Source organism: Cryptomeria japonica, chromosome 10 (assembly GCF_030272615.1).
Source record: "Cryptomeria japonica chromosome 10, Sugi_1.0, whole genome shotgun sequence".
Lineage (NCBI taxonomy): Eukaryota > Viridiplantae > Streptophyta > Pinopsida > Cupressales > Cupressaceae > Cryptomeria > Cryptomeria japonica.
Window position 1 is genome coordinate 272,686,548 of NC_081414.1, and position 20,320 is coordinate 272,706,867.

At 39.0% G+C, this 20,320-nt stretch overlaps 2 protein-coding genes across 4 annotated transcripts in view; both read left to right on the forward strand.

The window, feature by feature from the left end:
• Positions 1-20,320, forward strand: part of LOC131035471 (rhomboid-like protein 20) — a 202,226-nt gene that overhangs the window by 140,840 nt on the left and 41,066 nt on the right. The window lies entirely within an intron of this gene.
• On the forward strand, positions 16,479-19,000 carry LOC131080030 (uncharacterized). The gene is made up of 6 exons (XM_059213088.1): positions 16,479-16,549; positions 16,669-16,901; positions 17,002-17,154; positions 17,247-17,647; positions 17,761-18,169; positions 18,269-19,000. The coding sequence occupies exons 1-6, from the start codon at positions 16,497-16,499 to the stop codon at positions 18,865-18,867; spliced, it is 1,848 nt and encodes a 615-aa protein (XP_059069071.1). The 5' UTR covers positions 16,479-16,496; the 3' UTR covers positions 18,868-19,000.

Genomic DNA, 20,320 nt, shown 5'->3' on the forward strand with positions numbered 1-20,320 from the left:
GAACATAGAACATAACAGTAACTCACTGTGCATATTTGAAAGATATAACTTTCATTGCCAATTATCAGATGTACAAGATATGCAATAAGTACAATGACATCGAAGAGAGATCGTGTCCTGACTACAACAACAACAAATAAGTAGTGTACCAGGGTGGTTAAGACTACCAACCACTGGTAACTACCATCAGGAACTAATCTCGACAATTACAAAACATAACCATAACCATATTTATTTATTTAGCCAACTACAATGTGTACTTTAGCCGACTACAATACTCATTTTTTTGTAAGATCATGATGTGTGAAAAGAAATTTTAATGAGTCAAAAGAGGGTTTGTATGATCTTTGCAGCATTTCATTTTATGCTTGTTAACAAGTGCATAGTCACTACATAATTTTCTATAAATTTTATAGGGCTTCAAGATATGATAAGATATTTTTTTCTGTAGATTTCATAGAGATTCTATTATATCTAGTCAAATTTTCTTCATTCAATGGTTGATTGTTACTCATGCTAGAGGCGAAGGAGGAGTGTGTTGTATCTCAAATTGCAAAGATAGTGTTTATGCTCCAGGTATCTAGTCATAGATTTCGACAACAAATAGGTACTAACTTCTATTAAAAGGGTCAAGTATCCTTTGAAGAGGGGCTGCTACATGGGATTGACTAAAGGTCAACACTTGAAGGTTATCTAGTTGTGGAGAACACACTAAGAAGGTAGCTGGATCAAGCGAGCACATTTGTGGGTTAAAAATTGAGTATTCCACACTTAAAGAGAAGATAGCTGAAAAGGAAGAATTGAAGTAAAGAAGTATATGTAGCAAAACATAGGGGATTTGAACCATTGTACCATGGGGAAACCTCCTACCCCAAAATCCCTATGTCATTGCAACATGGATGTCTCCAGGACATGGGGACTTGGAGGGGATGTTCCCTCGCCTACCTGCCGCTTCTGCTGCTGTACTTGGGATGTCTCCCTCTTAGAGGGGACATTTTTGAGACCTAAAGGATGTTGTGACATCCTTGAGATGTTTAGGGGACTCCCAAGAGTCTCTCAACCATCTCGGGGATGCTTAGGTGTCTCTCATGGCTAGTCGGCCAAAGAAGTCATTTTTTTAAAAAACATCATTTTTTTTTTTAACCTCGTGCCCAGGGCTGAACCCTAATGGCCTATGGGTCCTACTCAAACCCCCAAAATGGTATAATTTTGCCTCCCAACCACAAAAACAAATTAACAAAAAGCTAATAGTAGTGAGCATGAGAGTGTTATGTCCCCATTTAGAAATATAATTTAATAATAAATAATAATAATAAAATTAAAATAGAAAAGAATAAAAATGAAAATTAAATTAAAATTTATAATTAAATATCAATATATTTATTTAGTATTGATTACTCATCCATTTATTTCTATCAGCAATATATTATTAAATAATGAATAACCATTTATTAAATAATGACTAAGCATCTAATGATTATTAAATAATATATTATTTATAAGACAAAGGCAGCGATCCATTATATACTTATTAAGGCTGTGTACCATTACATTAACTTAAGTTAAGAACACCCAGGGAAACACATCCTTCCACACAAAATCCTTAACATCAATATCTACGTGTATAAGAAGGCCCAGCAGATCATGTTGGAAGGGAACTTTTGGAGGGGGAAAAAGGAATAGGAATACGGGAGATAAGGTAATTGGAATACGGGCAGAAAAAGGTAGCCTGCAGTCATACTGTCCAGGAAACGTTATGGTATGGGTATAAGGATGTTTAACAAATTCATACAATGGTGTTTTACATTATTCATACAACTTGATTTTGGGTAAGTAAGAAGGAAAATAAGGAGAGACAAGATGAAGAAAATAGGAAGGGAAAAAAAGAGATCGGCAGTAACTAAGGCTGAGGAACATTACGGGTAAGAGGCTTATTTACAACATTGCATGCTGCTCTTTCATTGGTAATACAGTTTAGCATTGCTAATACAATTAATGATATGAATACAATTTAATAAGGTTAATACAATTTGATATTGTTAATACAATTGATACTAATAATACAGTTTAATATTATTAATACAACTAATACAACAGCCATTAACAATCATTTTAGACATGATTATAAAGTAAATCTGATTCAATAATGTTACCGATAGGAAATAAGATAATATATGAAACTAACATTACTAATATGACAAAAGGTATTTAATATGAAGTCAATATTACTAACACATAATAGTGCTAATATCATTTAAATTATTGAATATAATACTGTAAATATTGCTGATGTTACTGCATAAATGATAAGATAATATGAGCAGATATAAAGCAGACTTGTGAGCAGAATTTAAGGATTATGGCAGCAATCAAACCAGAATTACATGAGCAAATACAATCATATCTACAGCAAGGCAATCTGTTATAATCTAACTTCAGAAATATGCTTGAATCTAAATATCCATACACTTATCGATCATGTGGAAGGAAGGGAGGGAGTGCAAGGAGGGGGAATGGTGAAAGATTCCTCGCTAGGCATGATGCCTCGTAAAGATGGTAAAGGACCATTGGTTAAGGGCCATGAGGCCACCTCATGATGATGGTTAAGGAACATCCGTTAAGGACCAAATGAGGCCAAGGAGGATAATGTCCTAACCCTGGGCCTAGGGTTGAGGGTCAAGGGCACCCTATTGCAGCTCCCCTACTATCTCCACATTGACCAATTGTTGAAGTGAATCAATCATAAGAGGTGAGAGGTTGATATGATGGAGGGGAATGGTGTAAAGCCCTCACTAGGTACGCCACCTCATGATGATGGTTGAGGACCATCGGTTAAGGACCACATGAGGCCATAGAGGACAAGTCTTGCTGTTGGGCCTAGGGTAGAGGATACTTGGGGCACCTCATCATGTCTTCCAACTCAACCCTCGTTACGGTCAAGCTTACATGTAATTGTTGATATTGGTTTATACATATCCTAACCCTAGAATTGGATGTATTTCATGAGTTATATCTACATTGTCGTCTAATCTCATTGCGGGTTTTGAAAAATAGGCTTATCTCATCTTATTCTTAAATGAAGATTATATCCCTAACTATGTTTGCCCTTGTTTCAATCTGGATTTGTGATTTTAGGACAAAAACTAGGGCATTTACTAAAAGGGACATTACAGAGAGTGAGAGTAGCAAGGTCCAGTAGAGCACACATAGTGTTAGGATCAAGACTAGAACAATTCTACTCTACAACATGATCAATGATATTAAACCATGTTGATTTGCTTCTTAGTATGTTTGGTTCAAGCTTGAGTCCATAAAGTTAAGGGAAGGATTAGGCCACTTGAGATGTGTTGGGATGCTGTTTTACCATGACTCATAATTATCTTTTTCTAGGATAACCACAAAAGGATGAACAAAAAAACTCATGGTATCTCCTCAAAAGATAAAATCAGAGACTGATAATCTCAATACATATAGATCAGCTGAAAATAAGTCATGTCATGCAAAGAAAACATTTCCAAGTCCCAAGATGTCTAAGTAATCAACTAGAATGTAAAATAACAACAAATTGAATAAAAATGCCAAGGGAAACTTCTCGAAAAAGTGTATGGATTGCTGTGACGACTTTTGAAATTCCTTTCCAACATTGCAAGAATCTCAAAAAATAGAGATAAAAGCAAAAATTAATGAGCTCATAAGCCAAAAATGAAACTTTAACAAGTGATAAAATGTACCAACAACAAAATCTGATAAAAATCCTTAAACCGCTGTAAAGTAATCGAAACCAACTTTTTGACAATATCTCATTTGTGAAAAGCTAACTCCATTTGCCCAAGTTATGCCAAAAAGAAAAAATAGCTCTTTTAGGTTATGAAAACTATGGTTTGGTGCCTATTAGGGGTACAGTGTTCATGTCACATTGACATCATGCTGACATCAACAAACCATCTATCGAAATATACCTCCACTTGGCAAAATATACATTGGGTGCTAGAAAACCATTGACTAGCTGAGAAAATTTCTATTTAGAGGAATGAAACCATTCTCAAAAGTTGGAAAACCACCTAGATGAAGCTATAAGTGGTTTTGCGGTTGATGGAGATAGCACAATGGTAACCATTGGTTGGGATGTTGACAATTGGCAAAATGTTGGCCAAAAGTTTAGAAAATGGGATGCTGGCATACGTCAGCGCTATGTTGGAGATAATACAATGCCAATGAATTTGCATTCTGCAAAAATTAAAAAGTTTTCCGATTTTTATTTTTGCTGTTGAATGTTTTATTTGCAAGATTTTTTCTGCTGATGACTTGTTTTCCAATGCAGCCTTGCACATTAATGGTTGCAACGTATGACCATACAATTGTATGGTGATTTTGACAAGATTGTATAGCTTCATACAAACTTCTTTGCATGCTTTCCATGACCCCCAAAAGTTTTTTGCCTTGATTTTTCCTTACTCGTATTTTAACATTTGGACATGCATTCTTAGGGTTTTTGGACATTCTAGATGCAACCATGAGGTCCATTTTTCTCTAGGATGCATCATTTGATCACTCAAGGTTGAATCTTTCTAAAAATGGATAGACAATTATAGATATGGTGCTTTAATACTATATTAGAGTTGTGTTGACGTGGGAGAAAACTGTTCTAATCTTTTGGTTAACACATAATAGAATGAAGAGTGTATCCTATCCTCTCTTGAATAAGGAAATCCCTAATGCTGTTTGGGCTGATCATAGGGGATAACCTCAAGGTTCCCATTGTCAGGTCTTGACTTACATGGGATAACTCAATAGTGATGTGTTTTGCTGGTAAGCACAAGGGGACTTATGAATGCAACAAGATGGCTTGCATCTGGCAATGTATTGATTATCAAACTGGGGAAATAAAAGCAAAAGGGGATAGGGTTTAGGAATCCTAAAGACAATGATAGTAACAGTTGGTGCTACAAGTAGATAGATTTCACATATACTAATTTTTCCTTTGCCAGAGATATACTCACAACTCCACAAGAATAGTGCAAACTCCTAGGAAATAAAAGATTTTTAGATTATGGATATTCATTCAAGCACCCAATTCTAGCGCAGCTTGAGACAAACACCCACAGTTGAACTAAGAACAGTATTGGGTTCAGACTAACCATACATGGAGACCTACAATCAGCAAGCCCCCAATGGTATGAACTTGAAATCAAATCAAATACCCTCACACTTCACTGTTAAAATCATTGAACACTATCTAACCAGATGAAGAGAAACCATTCAAACAAATTAGGACAAACAACAAAACACCATGCTTCAATGTTCCATTCATTTGTTCTAACTGCCATTACAACAATTTTTGTCCAGTAGCTCCTATTCTACTTCTACTCCTAATCTGTTAGCTGTCTAATTGTTCTAACCCTTAAAAATCTAACCCTTTAGAAAGAAAAAAGCATTGGCCTTTTATAGACCATATTTTGAATCAATGGCCAGGATTGAAACCATCCAATGGCTCTAGTCTTCCTTCTAGAAGCTCTGACAACTTTAACCTATACCTTGTAATTCTCATAACTCCCCAACAGCCTCTTTTCAATCACTTCAGCTACTTGCAATTGTTCTTAATCAATTTTGCTAGAAGACAAGACTTCACTGGGCTTGAGGTAAATCAGGTAGCTGAGAAATAACTAACTTGTATCCCCCTTTTGCTTTGAATTACATTAATGGGGCCCACAAGTAATTATTTTTTTAAAGCAATTCTATTTTTTAAAAACCAACTGATTTTTTGTCGTTTCTAGCTATGCATTTCTGATTGTGTATGTCTTGGTAGCACTCTGTGTGTTTTGCCTTCAATCCCGTGCCCTGAGAATGACATCACCTTGGCCTCCTGCACCGTAGTGGTGGTAGGGGTCTTTGCCTATCCAACCCCTCTTTCTTTGTCTTTGGCTTCGCGAGTTGTTGAGATGTCCTTTACCATCATTTGATCATCGCGCGCTCCAGACCTGAAAAGACAAAGAAAACTCCTCAATCATCGTTGTGAGTTGATCTTAAACACATCAATAAATGCTAACAAACCCTCATGTCTAGAAAATGAATTCTAACAAATCACGCTCTCATCCTTCTCAATCTGGAAATGTTCTCTTAGACTCTGTAAAGGCATTTTTCAGGGAAGCCTCTTTTTGTCTTGAGTAGCTTTGGATGAGGGGAAGTCTGTGTCTTAAAAAAGCTACGATAAGTGCCTCTTGGAATTTTATTGCTTTTTGACAAAAATGATACCATAGAAAGCACCTCAGGGATTACTTTGGGTTTGGAAGGTCTAGATAAAGAAAAGCAATGATTATGTTTTGAAAGATGCCAATTTTTGTTTATTTTAAAATATTTCATGAGCTTTAGCAAGACTTGTGATCTCATTCCTTTTTTTTGCTTTAATAATTATCATATAAACGAGACTCGGACTCGGCAAGGCTTACCCGACTCAAGACTCGGCAAAAAATTGGCAAGACTCGGCAAAAACTCGGCAAGACTCAGCAAAAAACCAATTTCTAGTGAGTCTTGCCTAGAGCAAGTTCCTGGAGAGTCTCGAGCCCTTCATACTCCGCTAGGGTCACTCGGCTCGGGACTCGCCACGATTCAGAGAGTCTTGGAACTATGATAAAAATCCGAACTATACTACTTTTGGGCCTTTCAAACAATGAAACTCTTAGTTCAATACTTTTTATCGATATGGAAGAGTTTCAAACTTTATTATTTTGCTTGATTAAAACAAATCAACACTTTCAGTGTTAATTTCGGGGTTTAGGGCAAAATTAAAGATGAAGTCGAACTTCTATTATTATATTTTTTTATCACCGAAACACTCAATTTGGTATTTTCTATGGGGAAAACAAGTTCGAAATCGATACACTTTGTATTTTGGTTCTTGCGCTTTGGGGAAAGCTCTAATCTTTTTTCTTGCTCTAAGTGTTGGCTTCTTCTCATTACGTTAGCATTTTCGGGCTCCAGTTCAGTGTGGACGAAGACGTCAAAAGAAATAAGTCGAATCTTTGTTTGTTTTGATTTGGGCCCGAACATTATTATTGTTTCGACTTTTAAGCATCGTGTGGGCATTGTTGGCGGGGTATTCTTCGGGCTTTTTATCGCCTTTGGAAGGCGATACAAGAATTTCATTTTAATGCCCGATCCTAATATTGTTTCGACTTTTATTTTGTCTTATGAACTCGTTTTTACCTTTCTTGTGATTTTTCACGAGGTTCATATCAGCTGTAGAAGGCCTGCGATAGCAAAAGAACAACTTCATTTAAATGAAATGCTCGAATTTTGTTTCTATTCATTTTAAAAATACCACTGAACCACTTCGGTAGTTTTATTGGCAAAAACAAGGATGACAAGAAGACGATCATCCATGCTGAACTTCTGCCTCTACACAAAAACTTCGACCCTTTCTCATTCCACAGCGTGACCTTGGGTTTGATTTCAGCTAATCATGGGCTGAGACAAACGATTTCGTGATTCAATAAATCAAATACATTTGCCCTGAGTTGAACTTAGACTTAGATCACTATTCTGCTCAGAAATATGTTTTGTGATTTTTATCAGGTTATTAGCAAGTAAACAGAAAAAGAAAATCCACTTTGAACAGAGCTCTCTGTCTCTCTCCTATGCAAAGCAGGCTACAAGGAAGGGGGGTCTCTGTAAGAAAAGACGGGGAGGGGTGTGTGTAGCACAAGTCGATTGTTGAATCCCACAACTCCCAAAAATCACCTGCAACCAAAACACCTATCACAAAGAGAAAATAGCAACTGATTTGCTATACAACTCTTGATAATTTTGTTGATCGAAAAAAGAATGAATGTTACAATATATAATGATTTTTTCTTATAATAATGGGAAAGAAACACTATATGAAACCCTAGGTAAGGACTAAATTAGCTCATGACATATGTACTCATCCTATGACTTGAGACAAAAAAAGACATGACTTAAGTTTAGATTAAGTATACTAGTGTGAAAGAGGACTAATTATTAATTAATTAGGTGATCATCTGTTTTAGTCTAAGAAAGAACATTTAAAACATTCTGGAACATATAAACATTGTTCAACATGTCATAGACATTACCACATCCTTAAGCAAAATGAGTCCAGCCATCTCCTAAAGTGACATATTCACTTCTATTTCAATCATCAATAAAGATACCAATCTTTGCAACACATATATTGTCTAGATGCAATTGAATTGTAGACTCCATGAATTGCTCATGCGATACGACAAATGTAAACCCATCTTTCACTACCAATTCTTTCGCAACACGCTTTGATCTTTTCTAGGCATGCATTCTTTTAGGGCAATTCCTTCAAAAGTGTCTACGCTCATTGTAGTTAAAAGTAAAACACATATATCTTGAATCTCTACATGTGTCCCCACCTCTTGATGTGATGTGTCCTATGATGCACTTCTGGCGTTCTTGCATTGGATACACTTTCTGTAGATTCTAGATGCCTCTACTTGATTTTATCTCGTCTCGTTTTGCAAGAAAAGTTCGGATACCTTCTAAAAGTTGAGTGTTTGTGACTCTGCAATCAAGCATTAAGATTCAATAAATGAACAATACAATGTTGGCAAGCTTTGTAAAACCAAAGCTACCATGTCTTCATCATCCTTTGACTTTCAAATAGAAGACAACTGACCAATTAGATCCTTCAAACTCAACAAGGATTTCGAGACAGATCTGCACTTGTGCAACTTAGAACAGAAACAATAAGAATTTCCAACAGAATGCCTAGCTAGCCTCTGATGTTTGGTATTTGGTTTTTAGATTCTTACAAAGAGTTGCTGTATCTGTTGCATATCAAACTTTTGAAATCAATGCGTGTACAATAGGCAACTTCAAAAGCATTAAAGCTTCCTTATGCCTTCTTCATAGTCCTTTAGATCTATATCAGGCTTTCCTCTTTCAACAAGATCTGATCAAGGCCACGATAGTCACAAATGGTGAATATCTAGTGACTAAATAGGCTGTAGTTTTCCTAGTCGATTTCTCAGTGTCAGGCAAAATCAATGTTTGGATTCTTAGGATCTCAGGAAACAATACTAGACTCTATGTGTATGGAAATAAATAAATCTGATGACTCCTTAATATTGGAGCAAAAGAAATTTGCAGAGTTTATGTGGTTACTACACTCAGTGTGACAAATTTTTAGGCAAAAATATTGACCAATCAAAAGATACAAAATTAGTTTTAAATATAAATTTGGAACTTCAAAAAATTCAATTTAAAAAATAATAATATAGCAACCATAAACCTTGTGAAGCTTTATAAACTTCATCAAATTTTATAAACTTGCCAACAAACCTTCACCATTACAACACTTTGGTGCTGCAGCCTAGGATGCTTCCAGTCTTTTGCTTGTTTTCACAATTGTGCTGAGCAGTCCCAAGTATGTTAAGAGCAACTTCAGCTTGCAGAGCACAGACAGGTCACAGGATTATGGAGGCCAAGAGAAATATACCTGTTCTGGGAATGACCAAGATGCTCAAATTTGTATAGGCCTTGCAATAATTCATACCGTGGGTTATGTTATTGGCTACTGCAATTCCTCCTTTAGTTTCTGTCACTTTCTGAATATATATCTCAATGAAAAATGCAATGATAGACTTTTCCACGCACTGTAGAAGATATCAGTCATTTATTTCAATATAATAGAACTCCTTGCTTCCACCAATTGCTAGCTCAAACATACCCCATGTCAGCAATCTAAACTACACGACTCTTGCCTGATGCTTCTTACTTCTCTCTCATGCCCGCAGAACTTTCTCAAATGCTGTGACTTCTTTTGTTTTCATTCATTCTAGGCTTTGAATCTCTACACAATTCTCATTTGCAACTTCTCTTCTACTCAAATTTTGCTAATTGTGTGTGGAACCATTCTTTCTTGAACAGATCTAGTTGTTTTCCCTCACCATAAAGAAACATCAAATCATGAAAATAATGGTCAGTGCACAGCTCAAGTATGAGGTCATGAAAACTACAGCTGCGAATAAGATCTCTTGTGGATTTGTTTCCTTGCTTAGAGTATCCTATCAGGAGGAACCTTGAGTTGGTTGGGCAAAGTTGAATGCCCATGCTGCACCTTGGTGTAGTCGATAAATACAGAAAAAATGTGCAGAATTTTTTTTTGGAGCAGCCTCATAGAAACAACTTGAGGCTTCAAAAACAATTCTGTGTACACTCCCATGGGCTTGGCTTGGCTCTGATATCATCTTAGATTAAATGAACAAGCTGTGGGGATTACATTGCAAAGTGGCTTATTATATAAGCCAAAGAATTAAATTACAACCTATACAATTAAGGAACAACCTCTCACAACTACAAAAAAAAATGTGCTAATAATAGAATAAGAAAAACAATGCCTAAACAATTCTAAGAACATTAAACCTTTGTAGGCATTATTGTTAATTTTGGATCAGATTTTAAATTTGCAGAAGTTCAGAATATTAATTTTGATATGTATCAATTCTGATACAATATTTGTTTTATTGATTAATCGTAAGATATAAATCTATCCTTCAATCGCCAGTTTTCAAAATATGATTGAGTTAAATGTTCAGATTGCTGATTGAATATACAGTGTAGAATTCACAGAGATATTCCACTCAGCATATAAACCACAGAGATCTTAACGCAGCATATAATCTCAGAGATCTTCACACCGCGTACAATCACAGAGATCTTTCACGCACAGCTGTCTAGTATCCACGCACTGATATGTATCGCTATTTCTCTACGCACAGCTATAAGTTATATTTGCCACTGTATATTATCCACCACTCATTATGTATTATTCTTACGTAGCATATATATATATATATATATATATATATATATATATATATATATATGTATATATATATATATATATATATATATGTATATATATATATATATATATATATGTCGCAGCCTTTACCCAAACACACCTGGCAGACCAATCACTCAGATCACAGCATATACCTTTTATTCTTCTTATCGTGTTTCCTAATGTCCACGACTTGGAGATAAAATACCCGATAAGGGAACATGGACTGACATGTCCCCAATCGGGGAGTCACTAAGAAAGGGTGCAATTAGCTATGAGCAAACACCCAATACGTTATGCAATCAATATGTAATTGATATTAGTTATCCACCAACAAAATGGATATTAACACAAAAAGAACTTATAAAATAATAGTTAGAGAAGTAATAAAATCGCTGATATAGGACAGTGATCATAAGGAAATAAATAAACTGTTAATAAAGGTTATTACAGTAGTCAGGGGAAAGATATCTCCTGCTGCTATAACATTAACAATTATTACAATAACACTCAAATTAATCTAAGAACCACAAGGTCATTTAGACAATTTTGATATAAATTGCCTTGGTAGGGAGGTTGCTAATTGTTGGGGGTTTTGAACACACTCTTCTCCAAGTAAGACCATACGAGGTTTGGTTCTGTCTTCTTGATCACATTTCCAAGCTCCTAGGTGTTGACGTGGCTGAAATCGTATTGCTACAACTCTATCTGGCCAATGCAGAATAGAATGTTCTCACTGAGTATCCTATCCTCTCTTGTGTAAGGAATCCCTAATGCCGTTTTAGTTGATCAAAGGGGACAACCTCAAGGTTCCAATTGTCAGTTCATGACTACGGGATAACTCAGTGGTTTGATGTGTTTTGCTGGGAGCACAGTGCGCCTTACGTTTGCAACAAGTTGGTTTGCATCCTAAGATGCTGTAGGAAAAAATAAATGCAAAAGGATAGGGTTAAGAGACCTAAAATTAATAATACCGGTATGCGGGTAGATGGATTCGACATAACCAATCCCTACTTGTCTAGAATAACCCAACACCTCACAAGAACGGTGCAATCTTCAAGGGAGACTTAGAAGATTTTCAGACTGCAGGTGCATGCCCAAACACCCAATTTTGGTGCAGCTCAGACGAACACCTGCAATTGAACTAAACACAATTTTAAATGACTAACCACACACAGGGATACACAATCAGTATATCCCTAATGGTATGAACCCGAATCCATCAAATACTTGCACACCAGAAGGATCTATCTAAACTTGTTGAAGGAAACCATGCAAATAGAATAAAACCAAGATGATAAATACCAAATCAATGTCCATATATTGATTTCAGCTGCTAGTACAACAATTTCTGCAGCAGTTCTACTCTATTCCTAACTACTAAAATCTAACTTTCTACAAAAACTCTAACCTGCTCTAACTGTCTAACTCTAAAAAATCTAACTAGAATCTAATTGTCTAACTCTTTTCAAGAGAAAGACCTCTTCTTTTTATAGATTTTACAATTTTGAATCAAGGCTCAGGATTGACTGCATCTAATAGCCCTGATCTGCCTTCTAGAAACCTGGCAGCCTTAACCCATGCCCATTTAATCCTCAGTTATCCTTTCAATCACATTCTCAACTACCTACAACTGTTTGGCTTTAATCTGGTTAATCAGGTAGTTGGACATAACTGATTTGTGCCCCTTTGTTTTAAATACATTAGGTAGGGCCCACAGGCAGTTGTATTTTTACAATAAACAATTTCAGTTTTCAGAAACTGAATTTCTGGAATTAAATCCAGCTGTGCATCCTTCTGAGAATGCATATTTGGTAGCACTTTGTGTTCTTTCTCTTCAGTTTGGCTGGTGGATTTCAACTCGTCATCTAGTGGTGGCATGTTTCCCCATGCTTCATTGCTTCGACCTTGCGCTCTGCAACGCGTTCTTACATTGGCAGGGCTCGGGACTTGTCGTTTTAATCTTTCGCTTTGCCTTTCCGCTTCTCGGCGTTGATCACAATCGAGGCTTCACTTTGCGCTTCAGGTTGTCGTCAATCTACAAACAATGAATTCCACTTTTAATAATCATTTTGAAAAATTAAATAAATTAATTTAACAATCATATTAAATTTATCTAAATGCTCCTCGATGAAAATTCATGCGTTTCGTATCTTTTGCGAGATATTATTGCAGCAAATGTCTTCCCTTTAAAACTTAGGCTGATTTGAAGGTTTTGGGAGATTTTAATTTAAAACACCCTTTTCTCACTTTAGTTTTCATTTGCACTTACTTGGGTGACTAAGGGTGAAATCCGGCCTTTAGGCGAAATGTGAGAATGTACCTAAGCCAAATTCGGATTTTAAAAGTAAATGTGCAATTTTATAGATTTGCCAAATTTGAACGCCTTATTAGCGGCAATATTGTACACGGAAATAGAACTAGTTAATTAAGTTGTAATTGTGTTGGTTAGTTGGCAACCGAGCGGTGGTAGTTGCGGTGCGACGGTTGGCGCTCACACCCCCTCAGTATCTTTATATACTTCCGAATGTAGCTTGTGAGGAGAAAAAGGACGATCAGGAATGGAATAACATCTCTTATATTACATCTGATATCTATGGCATTATTATTCTGCATTACGTGTTTTATCTGTGTGCTTTAAGTTATTCACCCGTGAGGGTAAACATTTGGCGCCGTTGCCTAGACGTACTTGGGAATGGAAGACGCGGATGGCGCAGGGACACGATGGGCCTACCCATCGGTGAGATGAACCCAGAGACCGACGACGCGCAAACGGAACAATCATCGTGGGACGCAGAGCGTGATGGCAAGAGGCGAAGGGGAAATTGAACCCTGTAATAATCCCAACACAATGTTGAGATAAATTGTGGCCGAAAGGAAAAATAATAAAAGTTTTTTTTGTACATGGCGTGTGCTTGCTATGTACGCAAGTGATTTATGCCCAATATATTAAATAAAGATAGAAATAAAAAGTAGAAACGGACGAGTGGGAGGCCGCGCAGAGGGCCTTGATTCTGGAGCAGCAAGTAGAACGTAGACGGAGGTTGAGGCAACTTGCCGAAGGATTACCTGCCGAAGGGTGGCCCGAGGGGAACCAAGGAGGTGTCATGGAGGGTGCAGAAGCCTATGGAAATTTCTACGCGTCGCCAGAACACCGTAGGGTGCAGAGCCATGAAGAGTTTCTGGAGGAAACAAGGTTAAGGAGAGATCTAGTCGAAGAGACCCGGGATTGGTTCAGAAACTTATCCCTTACACCACAAAGTGAGGATCGCCAAAGGGAGCCAGGAGTGGGCGCGGGTGACAACGAAGGGGAGGATAACCGTACGGTAGGTGCCACACTCGGCAGGCAAAACACCGTACCTCCAGTCACCCACGCAGGACACACCATCGACACCGGAGGGAGCGACGCAGAGGCACAGACACAACCACAGCCACCTCTAGGAAGACGACCCCCATCGATGGGGAGTAAACAAAAACTGCCGAAGTTCAATGGCGATGGGAAGGAAGATCTCGTCCGCCATTGTCGAACGTGCGAAACCATATGGTCAGCAAACGGTGTTACCAATCAAGATGAATGGGTAACACAATTCCCAGCAACCTTGAGAGGAGTGGCTATAGACTGGTACTCAGATATGGACAAGGCCAAAGTCAGCACATGGCCTGACCTGAAGAAGGAGTTTGGGATAGAGTTCCGCCTCCTGAGAGATGACAATGAAATAGTCGCCGAGATCTCTGGAACGAAGCAGAATAAGAACGAGACAGTGCGAGCTTATAGTCGGCGGCTGAAGGAACTACTGGGAAAAATGGAGAGTCAACCAGCAGATGGGTTGAAAAAGCGATGGTTCGTGGAGGGACTAAAGAATTCCCTCCGAAAGAAGATGAAAATCGTTCCACCTACATCCTACGAAGACGCATACAATAGAGCGATGGATCTCGAGAGCGAGACCAAGACATCGAAGAAAAAGAAGAAGGATAGCTCGTCCGAGGAGGATGACTCGTCACAGGAAAGCAGCAGCGATAGCGAAGCTGGCAAACAGGTGCAAGCGCTCCAGAAAGACATGGAGCGAATGAGGAGGGAATTCAAAACAATGAGAAGCATCGGTCGGATTGAAGGGGACATATGGTGCACTGAGTGCAAAGAGGAGGGGCACACAAAGGGTACTTGTCCGAAGAAGGCATTCTACGAGATTTGCCAAGTGATGGGACACTCCACCAAGGAGTGCCCATACAACATGAAAACCTGAAGTACGCAAATGAGCCAAGTGTTGTTCACAGAGCAGGCCACAACATCCGCACCAGCGGGTACGGCCCAACCAGAGAAACGAATATCCCCTGGACTCGCCTGGACTCGGCGAGTCCGAGTGCGAGTCACCCTTGCCGAGTCCTGGGGACTCGGACTCGGACTCAGACTCTGCCGAGTCCAGGAGCCAGACTCGCCAGACTCACCGAGTTTGGCGAGTTTGGCCCAAACTCGCCAAACTCGGCGAGTCCCGTGCCTGGGACTTGGCCGGCGGCGAAGTCAATGAAAAGTAAAAAAAAAACAATTTTAAATGGTTTTTTTGACTTGTTTTTTTTGTGTTATTTTTGTTTTATACCTAAAAGTGACTTTCATTTCATTCATTTGCAAAAATAGGAGGAGTAAAGTGAGATAAAAAGAATAACAAGGGTGCATTGAAGAAAAACCAGCAAGGAAGATTTCTTCAATTTCTTCAATTTTCTTCAAGAGTTCTAAGAGGTAACATTGTTTTTTTGAGATTTTTTTGTTTCTTATATGCAAAAATTCATTTTTCTATTCTTTTATTTTTGAAAGTTTTACATTTTATTCCAAAATCTTTTCTATGTTACTATGTAGGCCCAGGGTTTGTAATTTTATTTTTTTTAAAGTAGGGTTTGACAAACCCTACAATTTAAAAAAAAAAAAATTGCAAACCCTACTTTAGCTTTTTTGAAAAAAATGTTCAATGAGAATGAAATTATGAATGCACAACACAGAATGAATGTCTTAATTTATTTTTGCATTTGTAATGTTTTATTGCAGCAACCTTCACATTCTTATTTGCCTCAAGTTTCACAAAACAATCATACAATGTCCTCTTCTAGACCTCCCATTAGAAAGGACCCTGCTTGGAAATATCATGAGGATTTTCCAGGGCAAAGAAAAGGGCGAACAAAGTGTATATTTTGCAAAACAATATTCCATGGAGGCATATATAGATTGAAATAACATATTGCTGGTGTGCGTGGGCATGATGCTGACCCATGCACAAAAGCAGTCACTGAGGCCGTACGTGATTGCTATGTAATGGTTGAAGAAATTGAAAGGAAAAGGAAAGAAAAAGAGGATCTCATAGTCATTGGGAGACATGCACCTTTAGGAACAGGGACACAATTAGGTTGTGTTGGAGGGCCTTCTTCCTTACCTTCATATCGTCCCACTCATTTTGCTACTACTCATGCTTCCGATTCTGCTTCTATAAGTGCCAGTGCCAGTGCCTCTGCCCCTTCTCATGTTCCTAGCACTGGCAGTGGTAGTGGGAGTGTTAGCATTGGACCTAGGATTCGTAAATCTAGGTTGGATACCTTTTTTGCACCTCGCACTACTCCTGGGTCCCAACAGTCACTTGAGAGCATGGGTTGGAACAAGGAGGTCCATGATGCTACTAAAATGGCAGTTGGCAGATTTTGGATGTATGGCAGTATTCCATTCTTCACAGCCAGGTAAATGTTTTATGTTTGATTGTTTTAATTTTTATAATTTGATTGTTCGTATTAATTTTTGTTGTATATAGTTCATTATACATAGTACATACTTATCTCATTAAAATTATTTGTGACAGGTCACCTTATTGGCAAGAAATGGTTGATGCCCTTACCATTTGTGGGGCGGGGTTCAAAGCCCCTTCTGAGTTTGATTTGAGGGGACCCATTTTGACTGAATTGGTGAATGATGTGAAGAAAGAATTGGGTGATCAACGCCAAATATGGAGCACTAAAGGTTGCACCATCATGACTGATGGTTGGACAGACAGGAGAAATAGAACTCTCCTTAATTTTCTTGTTTCTTCCGCAGGTGATTGATTAATTTTAGTTTCATTTAGGCATTAATTTTTTATTTTTCATTTAATGATTTATTGAATGATCATTGATCTTGCTTTATTTTTTTATTTCAGGGGGCACCGTTTTCATCAAGTCTATTGATGCCTCCGCCCATTGCAAGAATGCCACCTACCTATGTGAGCAGATAGAGGAGGTGATTAATGAGGTGGGTGAAGAGAACGTGGTACAGGTGGTGACTGACAATGCACCAAATTATGTTGCTGCAGGTAAACTTTTGATTACAAACTAATTTTGTTTGCAAATTAATTTCTATTTTGTAACCTCATTAATTACAATGCAACAAATTATGTTGTTGCAGGCAGACTATTGATGGAGAGGCGCCCATCTATAGTTTGGACTCCATGTGCCGCCCATTGCATTGACCTCATGTTAGAGGATATTGGAAAACTTCCATGGGTCAAGACATGTGTAGAAAAGGCAAGAAATGTGTGCAAATTTGTATATAATCATTCATGGGTGTTGGCTCTTATGAGACAATACACAGAGCATAAGGAGTTAGCTCGTCCAGGAATCACAAGATTTGCCACAAACTTCATCACATTGCAGTCCATGCTTCGTTGTAAGATGGCCTTGAGACGTATGATTGTTGGTGAGGAGTGGTCTTCCTCATCCTATGCTGCCACCCCAGCAGGGAAAGATATGGCAGACTGCATTTTTGATGAGCGAGGCTTTTGGAGCCCTTGTGATGAGATAGTGAAGGTAATTTTTTTATAAATTCTACAATTTTTATTTAACTTTTTGTTTTATAACTTATTCATCATATTCTCTTATTTGCTCATGTTTTAAATTACACAATATTTTCAATTTTACAGTTTGTTAAGCCCTTGGTGGTTTTGTTGCGAGTTGCGGATGGAGAAAAGCCCGCAATGGGCTACATATATGAGGGCATGGATAGGGCGAAAGAGGGCATCAAATCTATCTATGCAGGAGATGAGAGCAAGTATGGTCCCATTTGGCAGATCATTGATAAGAGATGGCATCATCAGCTTCATAGGCCCATCCATGCAGCAGCCTATTATTTGAATCCGGCATTCCATTTTAGCCCTACTTTCAGGGTTGATGCGGAGGTCCTTGATGGGCTATACTCAGTCATGGAGAAGATGGCACCTGTTGGTTGTACTCAGACAGATCTTATGCGAGAGCTACAGTTGTTCTCAAATGCACAAGGGGAGACCTTTTCTCGTTCTATCGCCAAAGAAAGTAGGACAACTATGATGCCAGGTAAAAATAAATTGTAAGGCTTAATTTTAGTTTTATTGTATATTGTTAAATGAGTTTATGAGAGACTGATTTTATTTATTTTTCTCATTTCAAACTCAGATAATTGGTGGAGCTTTTTTGGCCCAACGACACCAAATCTTCAGAAGTTGGCCATTCGCATCTTGAGCCAACCATGCAGTGCATCTGGTTGTGAGCGCAATTGGAGTATGTTTGAGCACATACACTCCAAGAGGCGCAATAGATTATCCGTGGAGAAGATGAATGATCTTATCTTTGTTCACTACAACCTCCGCCTGAGAATGAGAAAGAATGCATTAGCTGACATCTCTCCTATCATTCTAGATGAGGTTGATCCTGAGGCAGAGTGGGCCATTGAGACAGATCCTGTGGCTGTCTTTAGTGATGATGACACTGATTGGATCGACCAGGTAGATATAGAGGCTAAGGCTGTAGCCATGGCAGAGGAGGAGCAGAGAGCACGAGCAGAGAGAGGAGATTCAGAGGCAGATGGTGATAGTGACACAGATGGTGACAGTGACACAGATGTTCCTAATGTTGGTGAGCATGGCGTGGTGTCACGAGGAGCGGCTATGGCTGCCCAATCATCTATGACCTACCTTAGACGCCTTCGTAGGGGGCCGGGGCCTTCATCGGAGCCGACGTCGGGGCCGGAGGGTGCAGACTCCTCTGCGCCATAGGCTTGTAGATGTATTTACCTTTGTTATTTGTATGGAACATTTGATGATGATCATATGATGACATGGATTTTTTATTCCATGAGTTTTGTAATATTGTATACATTTGACAATATTTATATATCTATGTTTGTTATTTCCTTCAGCTACAATTTGCGTTTATGCTTATGCGATAGATCATAGATGTATACTTGTGTATGTATTATGTAATGAAATGAGCCAAGTTTGATGATGTTATTGTGTCTTATTCAATAAAGGGTGCATGAAACAAGTTTTAAATCTTAAAAAATCTCTAAATTTTTTGAGTTTTTCACTTTCCCGAGTCCAGCCGAGTCTGGAGCCGAGTCTGACGCCGAGTCTCGAGTCCGAGTCCGATTTGGCCTTGCCGAGTCCGAGCCGAGTCCGAGTCCCGTTTCTTTGGGCCCAACAAACCAACACAACAACATCATCTGGAGGTTATCGGGACAACAGACGCGGCGGTGGAAGGAATAGCAACAATAACAATAACGGAAGCCATATCCAGTATGACACCAAGGGCCGGCCAATTATCCAATGTAGGGCCTGTAATCAGTGGGGGCACTTCGCCTGTGATTGCACGAAGGAAGCCACCCCTCAGCACCTTTGCCGATGGTGTGGGCCAGGCGACCATGAGGATGCAAATTGCCCACAGGCAGGGGTTAATCTCCTCAACATTGAGAAGGCTGAGAAGACTGGTGAGAAAGAAGTACTGGCGATCACCCGCGCCCAGACGAAAAAAGCCACTTATCCCGACCCCCGTACGGAGGAGAGATTACGGGAGGCAAAGGCCAATATTGAATGTGAGATGACAGCCGAACAACGAGGCGGCGAGTACATCATCTCGTACAGAAGTGGAAAGTAACATCATTGGGCAAGTACTGCAGATGGAAGTACCTATAAGGGTAAAGGACCACCTAGAAACAATGCCACAGTTAAGAACTGTCATTTTTAGTTCCATACAAACCACTGCGCAGGCACCTTTGTGTGCCACACGGGCGGAAGTTCTGGTCAACCCCTCGGCTGACCCAATGTTGTTGGCCTTAAATAGTGGTCGGCATCCTGCTATAGTAGAGATGGGAATTCTCGAGGCTATCCTCAAAGACACCATCGTGGACGGAGCTTCGGGGGTGAATGTACTGCCAGAGGATACGCGGAAGAAGCTGGGGAAGCCAACACTATGGCCACCCACGTTCAACTTGGTAGGTGCAGACTAGCATGACATCAAGCCGCTCGGCACCCTGATGGCCCAACCGGTCACCATCGGCACGCAACCTTTCATACTAGATTTTGTGGTAATCCCACTCAAGAAGAAGGGGTACGATGCCATCTTAGGCAGAGGGTGGCTGGTTATAGCAAAGGTGAACCACGACTAGAAAAAGAACAACCTTTCTATGGAGAAAGGGGGGCGGAAGTACACCATCGATCTGAGGACCCAGGT